The sequence below is a fragment of the Terrapene carolina genome, unplaced genomic scaffold (assembly GCF_002925995.2).
Source record: "Terrapene carolina triunguis isolate 2854851 unplaced genomic scaffold, T_m_triunguis-2.0 Scaffold236, whole genome shotgun sequence".
Classification (NCBI taxonomy): domain Eukaryota; kingdom Metazoa; phylum Chordata; order Testudines; family Emydidae; genus Terrapene; species Terrapene triunguis.
This window is the reverse complement of record NW_020664587.1, coordinates 8,673,584-8,684,768: the sequence shown is the minus strand read 5'-3', so window position 1 is coordinate 8,684,768 and position 11,185 is coordinate 8,673,584. Positions and strand designations below refer to the sequence as shown.

The following is an 11,185-nucleotide window of genomic DNA, read 5'->3' as shown; positions in this document are numbered from 1 at the left end:
GAGGGTCGGATGGGGGCGGGGGCCAGGCTGTTTTGGGGGCACAGCCTTCTTTACCCGGCCCTCCATACAGTTTTGCCCCCTGATGTGGCCCTCGGGCCAAAAAGTTTACGCACCCAAGGTTTAGAACTTCAGACTCATCAGCATCAGGGCCGGCTCTAGGTTTTTTGCCGCCCCAAGCTCAGCGGGCTGGGGCTCGCAGGCGGCGCTGGAAGCAGAGGGAGTGATGTCACCTTCTCCCAGTGCCTGCGGGGGCTTTACCCCCTCCCCCGCCCCGCCTCACAGAGAAGCCCCGGTATAAGGGTTGGCACAAGGCAGCGCAGCAGCCAGTGCTCAGATGAGGCGGCGCAGCCCCAGCTCACCGGCAGGACTCGCCCTCTCGTCCCCACGTAGCAGCTGGGCCCTGGCAGCTCAGCATCCCGGGGCTGGGGCTTCCCCTTCCTGCTGCAGCTGGGGGCGCGGCGCCCTCACCCTGTCTAAGTGGCGCAGCTCCGAGAGCGCAACTGCCCCGAAAAAAAGGATGGCCAGAATGCCGCCCTTGGAAATGTGCCGCCCCAAACACGAGCCGGTCCTGAACAGCATCATGCCGGTATCTGGCAATCAAAAAGTGAAACTGACTATAAAACTCCCCCTGTGTAAAAGTGAAAGTGCCTGATTTGTTTCATTATCCAAGTTAGTGAAATGCAAACAATAAACAGTTTAAATGGTGACAAGTAAATAAAAGTCATTAGGGGGGTGGGGAGATTAGCACTAAATATTTATAGGCTGGGCTAAGCCAAACAACAACTACGGCCTGGTCCAGGCTTGAAAATTAGATCAACCTAGCAACAGTCGCTGAGGACTGTGAAAACAATTGCACACTGAATGCTGTGGTTAGGTCAACCTAACCTCCAGCGTAGACGCAGCTAGATCTACTGCCTTGTAGAGTGGTGAATTAATTACACCTTCTGTTGATGTAGGAAGCGTCTCCGCTACAGTGGCGTAGCTGCAGCGCTTGTAGTGTAGACACAGCCTTAGGGTGGGGGATGTAACTCTGCTAGTTCCTGAAGGCTGTAAATACCAAGGAGGGAGGAGAAGATTTTAGGATAGCACAAGTTAATTGGATAAAAATATAAACTGATGTCAAGAAACCTTTGGAACAACAGGACCATTTAGGCTAGGAAATAGTCTTCCTAGTGGTGGAAGCCCATTGTCTGGGGCACACACAACTAGTTTTCAGTGAAAAACAGCCCTGGTGGGACCGTCTTTTTGTTCTGTGTTTGTACGGTGACGAGCATTCTGGGGACCTGGTCCGTGACTAGGGCTCCTAGGTGGTATTTGTATTATTGTAAGTATTGGTATAAAGATGGGTTAGATGATCTAATAATATTTTTCATTGATAACTTATGAGATTCAGTTTGTCTTCAAGGGAGCTTCCTTCTAGAGCCAGTGCGTATACCCAGAAAAACAAAACGGGGTTGCTTCAGAAAGATTGAAGTGCTCATTCTGTCCTGGTCTCAGATGGCGTGCACAGTGGTGTATTTTGAGAGCAGCATCAGGCCTGAGACTCCTGTCCTTGTAATAACTACAATTAATCATATTAAAAGCTTAAAGTCTTGGTGCCAATGCAAAGAAGCCTAAATTTGTGGAATTGCTTGTCAGGGGAGGTGTGGTTTGGACATTATCTGCTTTCATATTCTCCTACCTGTGTGTATCTGTGTGACCTAGCTCTACCAATTTGTGCTCAGCTCTGGTTTACTAATTGTCATGTCTCTTCCCCCAACCCCACGCACCTACATCTAACTTGCTTGCTCTGTCTATTTTGTACCACACCGTTCATTGTGTAGCCATTCTAGCAGTCTCCGGACGGGGTGTGTGATCAAGGTGAGACATTTGACTCAGACATTTCATTTGTTACCTTGGCAGATGGCTCTTCCCTATCATCGGCCACATGGGTATCTGTACGTCGACTGGAGTCATTCGGGACTTTGCGGGCCCTTACTACGTCTCTGTAAGTAGATGATGATTCTGGGTGATAAATGAGGAACCTGAAGTTGGCCTGGTTCCCACCTTCCTCAAATGCTTGTGAACGGTTCTCTCGATGTTTCGCATTTCCAAAGTGAAATGAAAGCTTGAAACAATTGCTGCATAAATCCCTGAAGAACAGAGAACTGCTGCGTGTTTCATTTTTTCCACTGGCTAACTCTGTATTGGATCCAGGGCAGATCCAGCCATTTTAGTCATCTTTGTGTTGAGGGCTGGCCAGTGCAGATAAGCTGGTTACTGCGATCAAGGATGGGTTAATTTGTTTTCTTGAGCAATAAGGGAAGGGTGTCTTTTGACCTCTTGTACTTCCAGAGAAGCATTAGATTCCAGTGGCAAGGGTTAGTCTGATGTGTCCCACAACACAGGTGAATATTGCCATTTTTGGGTCAAAATCAGGAGTCCAATATTAGTGTAACTTAGAGATTGCAGGGGCTAGGAGAAGATGCATTTTACAATAACATGACTTCATTGGACTGACTGAAAGTCATGCCCACTTACCAACACGTAAGTTGTACTCACTCTGTCAGGCTAAGTCTTAATGTGATGGATTTAGTCTGTCTGTGTAATTCACACTGGGAGACCAGTATATGTGCTTTTATCAATAGATAAAAAAACTCTGTTACAATTCTGAAATAAAAGGAATAAAGAAGGAAACGATAAGGTATATGTGCCATAAAGATGGAAGATGTAGCAATGTACATAGAACCGAACTTGCATTCCAACAGCAGTAGAATCAATATTAATGAGAATCTAAACCTGTGTGCATACAAATGTGTCTAGGTAAAATGAGACTACTGAGAAAAGAACTTGATAATTACTGGTAACTCATACCACTAAACAAGCCTAGAGTCTGGCCTTACAGGAAAGATGCATGTATTGAATTTTGTGTGGTGTGTGGTCTGTGTTCTGAGAGATCTTTCCCCTTTCTGTAGGAAGACAACATGGCGTTTGGGAAGCCGGTGAAGTAAGTGCCACTGTTTCTTTTTATTAAACTTTTAACAAATTCACATGGAAATGTCCTTAATTCACTGAAACCAGCATAAATATGTAGTAATATAGGTAACGTTCTCCGAGATCAAAGGCCCTAATTCAAAGGGGCAGCTAGTGTATCTGTGCCTCCCAAGAGAGAACATTACATTAAATCTTGATTAGAAGCATGACTGCAAAGTTATGGTATTAAAATAATGAGAGTCAATATTTACATGACTATTACAGCAATTAACACTTTATATTAAATTAGAATTTGTGGCAATCAGTTGCTGAAAGTAAATGATATAAAAAATTGAGTGAGAAACAGTTCAAATTCACATCGTGGTTTTGATGTTTTTATTTGCCATGATGCAAATCAAAATATTTGTACATCAGCTCCTGATTTTTGTACTTTATTCAAATAAGCATGTGGATGGAATTAGGGTTTTAAATTCCACATGAAAACTGGAGTTCAGAACCTAATTTGTTCCACATGTATAATAATCCCTTGCTAGTCAGGGTGTAAATGCTTTAGGTTGCAGGGGGCGGGGAGGGTTAAGCATCGGCTCCTGATGCCCTCTTATCACATGCACTTCTCTAGAACAATGAGTTCACTGAGCCTCATTAATCAATGACTGCGGGTTTGTCTGCTGACTCCTGCTTTAAATAGCCCCCTAATGGGGAAGGAAAGGAAACTGAAAGAACAGAAGGTCTAGCGTTTAAACTAGGGGTTCTGTTGTCTTCCTTGTCAGATACTGGAAACTGGATCCAACCAAAGTGTACTCCAGCAGTCCCAATGCTTGGGATACGGCTGTGCATGATGCCTCTGAGGAGTACAAGCATCGAATGGTAAGACTTGAAGCCCAGCCTGCATATAGGCTAGTCTTGATTTAACCAGGTGCAGTGGAACAGGATTTGCCTTGTATTTTTTCTTAACAAAATGCTTCTCTTCTAGAGCTTGGACAAATCTTGTAATGTTTCCTGCTCTTCTCCCATCTGTGAAGTGAAATTTCTTGATGGGCTGATCCCTTTTTATGAAGCAGTTGATAAGAGCTATGTGATCAATGCCAGTTCTTGGCTGTTTTCTGTGTCATGCTCTATCCTCATGTCTCTGCATCTTCACGCTTGCCTAGTGACAGGCTTATGTTCTTGCACTGGTCCTCCATCTCAGAGGAAATATGGAATCAGAATCCTGCTGCTTACTTACTGCTAAACGGGGAGTAAGCCCTGGGGAATATACCCTCTCAGCAGTTGGTTCTGAACTAGCATCCAAAAGCACCAGTGGGGTTGGGGTCCTGGTGAGTTCTATTAGATTGTCTCCCTGCCCCGGAGAACTTATCTGGCTAATTTTATGGGACAATCCTGCCCCGGACCTAGAGGAACCTAATGGAGACAGAAAAATTCTAACTTCATGTCCCTTTCTATTATAGCACAATCTTTGCTGTGACAACTGCCACTCCCACGTGGCTCTGGCCTTAAACCTGATGAGATATGATAACAGCAGCTCCTGGAACATGGTCAAACTTTGCTTCCTCTCCCTCCTGTATGGGAAGTATGTAAGGTGAGCTGCAGATCAGTCCAGGTCCAGCAGACGAGGGCTAGCTTCTCAAAGTTTCTGATCCCTCAGTGTTTCTCGCTACCCCAGAGAGAAGGGGTTAAGCTTTCACCCATATGTCTTTCAATTGTGTATTGAGGACGGTAGGGCTCAGCTGGCAGTATACCTGCCCTTGGCTGGATGATTGTGGGCTCAGTGCTTATAAGGAATCCTGACACTAGCACAGAGCTAAGTTGGCAGGCTTGCTGTCCTTTTTACCAAGATGTTAAGAGCAGATTCCCGTGATTGGTGAAAGCTCAAGAGGAAAGAGAGATCACCAGTGTCCTGAGCAACCCTATATCTCCGTTAAAGGCCAAGGTGCGGGGTGTGAGCTTGTGATCTCCTGAGACACTAGTGTTTAATGTTTTGCTTTGTGAAGTGCTTTTGGGGGCTTGGCCTATGAAAAGTGCAATCTAAAGCAACTCCTAGTCTATAGCTCCCCATGAAGTCTTTGGCTGCCTGACCCCTGGGTCTGGCCACCGCTTGTCATGTTCATAACTGTGACCATACTTGGCAGTGGCCTATGTCAGCCAGTCACAGATTTTCTTCTCTCTCTTTTGTGTTGTAATAAAATGAGTCCCGTTTTTTTTATTAGGACTTCCACCCACTGCTCTTTGGATTTTTCTGCCAGTCCTTTACCACCAAAATTTCTTTCAGCACCATAATAGTGTTCACGTGGGCTTTAAAAACAAACAAACTTTAGTGCCAGTTTTTCAGGCCTGGAGAATGTGATCCTCTCTAGCCACAGAACAGATAGAGCAGGGCAGTAGAGTACAAGCTTCCCCAGTGCTGTCCTGCCAGTGTGTTTTACCCCTGTTCGGAGGGGGCTCTAGGGCCTTATTCAGTCCTTGGCCTTTCTACTCAGGTTGCCAACTGTAATGACATTTCATTGCATTTTTCTTACTTGGGAATTTATGACCTAGGACTGATCTGATGTCACCGTCCCCTTTCATATTAGCCACCAAATAGCCAGCCAGAGCTAACTGCTGGGCTGGATTTGAACTGACAGCAGAGACCAAGCTGGAAGGGCATATCAAGTGGGGTCCCGCAGAGATCAGTTCTGGGTCCGGTTCTGTTCGTTATCTTCAATGATTTAGATCAGAGCATAGAGTGTACTCTTATGAAGTTTGTGGGCCATACCAAGCTGGGAGGGGTTGCAAATGCTTTGGAGGATCAGATTAAAATTCAAAATGACCTGGACAAACTGGAGAAATGGTCTGAAGTAAACAGGATGAAATTCAATAAGGACACATGCAAAGTACTCCACTTAGGAAGGAACAATCAGTTGCACACATACAAACTGGGAAAGGACTGCCTAGGAAAGAATGCTGCACAAAGGGATCTCGGGGTTATAGTAGATGACAGGCTAAATATGAATCAACAGTTAGGGTGATAGTTCCTCCCTTTCCAGCCTGCAACTCTCCAATTATCCCCAACATTTCTCTCCCTCCCTACCCCCATACACACCCTCATTATCCCCTGTCAACCGGTCTCTTTTTAATCCTCTTTCTCTCTCTTGTAGCATAGGGGGATTCATGAAGACCTGGCTTCCCTTTGTCCTTTTCTTGGGGGTGATCCTGACGGTCATTCTGACCCTTCACTTACGGTGATGGATACCGTGCTTCCCTTTCCCTTGGTGCACAAGGGATGAAACTGTGGTTGCTGGATCCAACAGGTTGGGGACACAGGACCCTGGGAGTCACTCCAAGAGAAGATGGCATCTTCACTCGATAGTAACGACTCTCATTTTTGCTTCCTGGGACTGGTGTCTGTCTTTCTGTTTTGTTCTGTCATTAGGGTCTCCCAGTGTTTGGGGGCCTGGGGCCTCTGACGGCTGCTCACCCCCCCTGCTGGTTGGTTTTGGGAATGTACTCTGTAAGCGATGATCTCAACACAGGGTAATGTTGCAAGGGCTAAACCTGCCTCCTTAGCACAAGCAAATACTCATTGTAAGGTTTTCTGTGATCCCGGGCTGCCTTTACATTACTACTTATTTCCTCTCAGTAAACTTCATCATGTGCTTCTTAACTGTTACACTGCCCAGATATGGTGCAAGTTCTGAATTTCTGAGGGGGAGAGGAGGGATCCCCTTATTGCACAAATCTCCTCCTATAGCACACATAGATTCAAGTCTATTAGTGGCCATGTTCACCTACTGCGACATGTAATGCCAGTGTGCTCGTGTACATTCTCCCTTGTAGCTGGTAGTGAAACAACAAAGGTGCTGGTGGCAAAGCATTCCTCTGATAACATTCATGAGCATTCTCTTGTGGCAGGACAGCTCTGCTCTAAACTAGCAGCCTCAGGATGAGGGGAACTGCTCTAAAGCCGTGCCTAGATGTCAGGCTGTGGAATGGCTCGTAGCAGTTTGTGCACTTTCAGTAGCATATTACTGCAGCGATCAGAATGTGCACATCTGATCCATGACGTGCACAATGTAGCTCCCTTGCTCCTGCCTTTGCCACATCTTCCTAAAATTGCCACTCCTTTCCTGCAGCAGTTTCCTTTTCTGGAGTCCCTAACCCTTGTGTACCACAGCTTAGCCACGCCCTTGCAATAGACTTGGTGATTTGACAGCAGCAACAGCATACTGGTGGGACAGTATGTTTAGCTGTGGGTCTCTAAAACCTCTTTGCTCTGCTCTGGAGTGAAATACTTGAATTCCAAGCCACCTGGTGAGTATAAAATATTTATTAAAAGAAGTGTTTGAAGACACAATTTTCCTCAAGTGCAGTTAACCGCTTCCCTTAGGCCTGGGTCTATGAAAGTAGCATCTGTCCCATAGTGCCGGGTGGTGAGAGTTTTCCTACAGCTGGTCTCAGGTTAATGAACATGATCTATTCGCTTCCAAAGCGGATTCATTATTACACTTTGAAAAGATGGGGGTGCTGCGTTACATTGCCATGGAAGCACTAGACTGTGCCTCCTGGGGCCCCTTATGAAAGCTAAAAAATGATTATTGGTGAAGATGCCAACTTGATAGCCCTAGAATCTGCTCACTCGCCAGAGTAGAGACAGCACAGATGTGGGCTGGGCAAGCTCCTCATAGACGTTGGCCAATAAATGTGCCTCAGTCCTGAGCTGGAGGCACTTCCTGGGAAAATCCGTTTGTTCATTCCTTAGCCTCTCTGCTAAGGGTGCCACCCAGGGTGCCCATTGTGGTGGCTGGCTTCTATAAGGTGGCCATTTGTCTGCTGTGACCTGGGGCAAGCACACCGCCTCAATCACAGAGCAGGGATTCATTTTTCAACTCGGATGCTTTTAAAAGAACAATTCTGTGCCGCAGCCAATGAATTCCAGCCTCAAGTAACTGTCATCAGTTGCTCTCTAAATCCCTTGCTTAGCTGCATGCCACTTTCACTGGTTCCTATGCCTCTTGAAAGACGATTCCAAACCACACTTGTGGCTTTCAGAGCTCTCCGTGCGCTCTCCTCCAGCTCAGGGGGAGGAAAGGGGCTTCTCGTGTGCAGCTCCATCTCTCCTTGCTGGCATCTAATTCTCTTTATCACCGAGCCCTTTCCTTTCTAGCCTAGGAAGGAGGCTGTGTAGACACTGCCTTGTCTTTCCCTTACACCTGGAACTGAAATCCTCTTCAGTGTCTCTCCAGCATTCAGTTATTTCAAGCATGAGTGGAGAGCAGGCTGCTGCTAAATAAACTCTAGGCTGATTAGATATGAAAGGTCTCACATCAAAGTGAACCTTACAGTGAGTGTGTGGTGTCTTATCACGTTACCTTGTGCTGCTTCGGTTATTACCTGGCGAAGTTACTACCGAGGTAACAAGCCTAGCCAATTGAACAGGAAGGATTCCTACACTGCTTTCCTGTGTTACTGTTTGAAGTGACCTGCCAAGAATGGCATCAGGGAAGACCTAGAAATCTCTGTGCCCAGAGCTAGAAGCCAACCTGCTTTGTGCAGTAGCAATAGTCCTGATGCGCATTGGGTCGGCTTGTAGGAGACCCTGATGTCTTAAGTATACAAGTGTTGCCAAAGTTGAAGCTTTAACACTGTCAGTGGCTGAAGCAGGAGCAAGTCTATTGGCCCCTGTGTATTGAGAAAGCATGTTTGCTACCCCCACCATGCGCGCGCACACCCAGAATCTCCTCCCTGTCAGGAGCATTAGAAACACATTAATAGCTCCAAACTAGAGGATTGTAGGATCTGAAGTGAGGATTGTCCAATGCACCAGTCAAGTCCTTTGACTGATTCAGGCATCAGGCTGGGAATGAATGCGTGAGCACTTCGAGTGATGCGGCAGTGACAGAGCTGGGGTCAGTGCTTTGTACAAGTCCCAGCAGAGTGACCAGCTCCCACTCAGGCCTTGACCCTGTTTTCACAGATACTGAAGGAGTGTGCAGGGGTCATGGACAGCTGTTCAAGGCAGCCTAAGGTGGCTAAGAGTCTAGGAGGAATCCCAAAGCTTAGGTACACTTCAGCCAGCAGAAATATCCTGCCCTTGAGTGTGCAAAGCTGTCCCACTCAGAAGTGCTGGCCAAAGGAAACTGGGAGCAACAGAGCTGTGCAAAGAGACATAAGCAGAAAACCAGGGCCTGTCTCTTTACTGGTAAGATTCAGACCCACCAAGCTCCAGAAGCGGCAGTGCCAATGGAAGCTATAGCGGGGATGGGGGGCAGGTGGTTTTTTATGATCATCTTGCCTAACCAGGAGCTGCCCCTCGTGGGAGCTGCACATCTGATGTTTTCCCTTGGTGTAGACAAGGCTGAACTGGGCTTGTGGGCAGCGAGTGACGGCTGCGTGCGGCTTTCCTCACGTTGCCTAAAGTGCACGTTGCCCCTTTTAGAGTAGCTGTGTTCAATTGAACACCTAGTGGTAAGGTGGTGCCATTGTTCTGTGTACCCCTATTAAAAACACTCTCCCACTAGGGTGTAGCCCTTCCCCCCACCCTCTCCGCTGCTTGTCTCAAGCAGCTCTGCTGCAGAGCTTCTTGGATTTGCCTCTGTTCTTTATCGGGGCCCCTGTCCTTGGTGTTTGTTCTCATTATCTCCGAGGGGTGTTGGGCTATTTTGTAAATATTGAACTCTGCTGCTGTGGTTTCATAATTCCAGTGGTGGGGAAAATAAACTCCTTTCTGTGTATGTCTCCACGTGCCAGTTCTTCCATTGTTCTGTCTCCTTTTCTTCCTCTAGCTGTCAGCAGGAGAGGGGTGTGTATTCCCCGGGCCCAGCTCACCCTGCCTTCTCCCTACCCTGCAGGTCTCAGGGCTGCCGTCTGTGTTTTAGCTGCAAGTCTGTGATTTCGCCCCACCTCAGGCGTCCTGACCCAAGGTCATTCAAATGCCATCTGCCATGGGAGAAAATGGGGTTCTTGGCAGAACTGAAGAATGGCCCAAGCATTGTCCTGCCTCCAACAGGGAGGCTCTGGCTTCCTCTTCAGAACCGAGCTGTGGGCAGAGGGTCGAGCTTACCATGTGCAGGGCTCCAACTTCTGATGCTACATCAGCAGTGAGATGCTGTCTTCTGTGGCCCTGCAGCGGGCCCATCTGGTGCTCAGTCAGCACGGGTATGGTCTCTTACATGGCTTGTGCTTCAGGCTGGTGCTCTGGGGATCTTCAGGCATGCGTCCTCTCCTCCCCCCAGCCCAGCAGCTCGCAGTCTGTCCTCATGACGGTCACACCTGAATTTGGGGAGTTCGTTATAGCCAGGTTAAAATGAGTGTAAATGGGCCCTTTTCCCTGTTCTGGACTGGAGCTCAAAACTTGATTGTGTCCCAGGCTTCAGTGCAGTTGAGGTCCCATCCATGCGCTGGCCCTACCCCATCCCCTCTGCCTGCTGTTACCACTCAATAGGTTTGAATTGCTAATCCTTGGAGATCCTTGACAAACTGATAGAGCAGGCGCTGAGCCAACCTCCTGGGAGAAGAATGCTCTCGATGGAAGATAAGCCCCCTCTTGCTTGGGCAGGGTTAGCCCACTTAGCTGTGAATAGATTCCCCTTTTTCATTGTTTAATTCTTCGGCATCCCTGTTTTCCTAGAAGACTGGGTGTGAGACTCTCCCCAGTTCCTATCCCGCTGCAGAGCCATCCTCCACTCCCCTCGAGAAAGACAAAGGTCCTGGCTCTTTCATTTCACCGACAGGGCAGCACTCAGCTCGAGAAGGGGGGTTATTGCAGTTTTGCAATGGGAGCTGCGGTCTAACCACACTGTGGAGGGGCTGAATGGAATAGTAGCATGCAAACAGGCCTAATATTGCCCGGTGTATCCCCCACCTAAGCCGATGGGGTTGCAGGGTTTAAAATGGGCCTTGGAATAGAAGGATTGCTACATAACAGGCAACCAGTTGCCCACTAGTCTGCTATCCAATGGCCAGAGCTGGATGGTAGAAGAAAGGGGGCAACCTTAAAAATCGGTCATGTCTACTCTTCCTGGGACTTTAAGCCCCATGGAGAGAGGGGAAGCACACATGGAAACTCTCGTTTCTTTCCTCCAGAGCTCAAATTATTACCAGCTGCACATTAGCCTTTGATTCCCCTCGCTCAAGGAACTTCACTGGCGAGAAGTTTGTGTCCCAGTGATGTCACTTAGCAGGCAGCTTTTGATGCTCTGTTCTGGGTTCTGGTAACCTATGGCTGCCCTTTACAAAG

The 11,185-nt window shown here is 47.5% G+C and overlaps 1 protein-coding gene across 1 annotated transcript; it reads left to right on the top strand.

Moving 5' to 3' along the window:
• The first annotated feature begins 1,420 nt into the window (after positions 1–1,420).
• On the top strand, positions 1,421–9,665 carry TMEM222 (transmembrane protein 222). The gene is made up of 5 exons (XM_024203339.3): positions 1,421–1,987; positions 2,955–2,986; positions 3,744–3,840; positions 4,422–4,552; positions 6,108–9,665. The coding sequence occupies exons 1-5, from the start codon at positions 1,928–1,930 to the stop codon at positions 6,193–6,195; spliced, it is 408 nt and encodes a 135-aa protein (XP_024059107.1). The 5' UTR covers positions 1,421–1,927; the 3' UTR covers positions 6,196–9,665.
• Positions 9,666–11,185: the final 1,520 nt, after the last annotated feature.

Coding starts and splice junctions, on each gene's coding strand:
- TMEM222 (XM_024203339.3), top strand. CDS start 1,928: ATGGGTATCTGTACGTCGACTGGAGTCATTCGGGACTTTGCGGGCCCT. Junction 2,987..3,743: donor GCGTTTGGGAAGCCGGTGAA/GTAAGTGCCACT, acceptor CTTCCTTGTCAG/ATACTGGAAACTGGATCCAA. Junction 3,841..4,421: donor AGGAGTACAAGCATCGAATG/GTAAGACTTGAA, acceptor TTTCTATTATAG/CACAATCTTTGCTGTGACAA.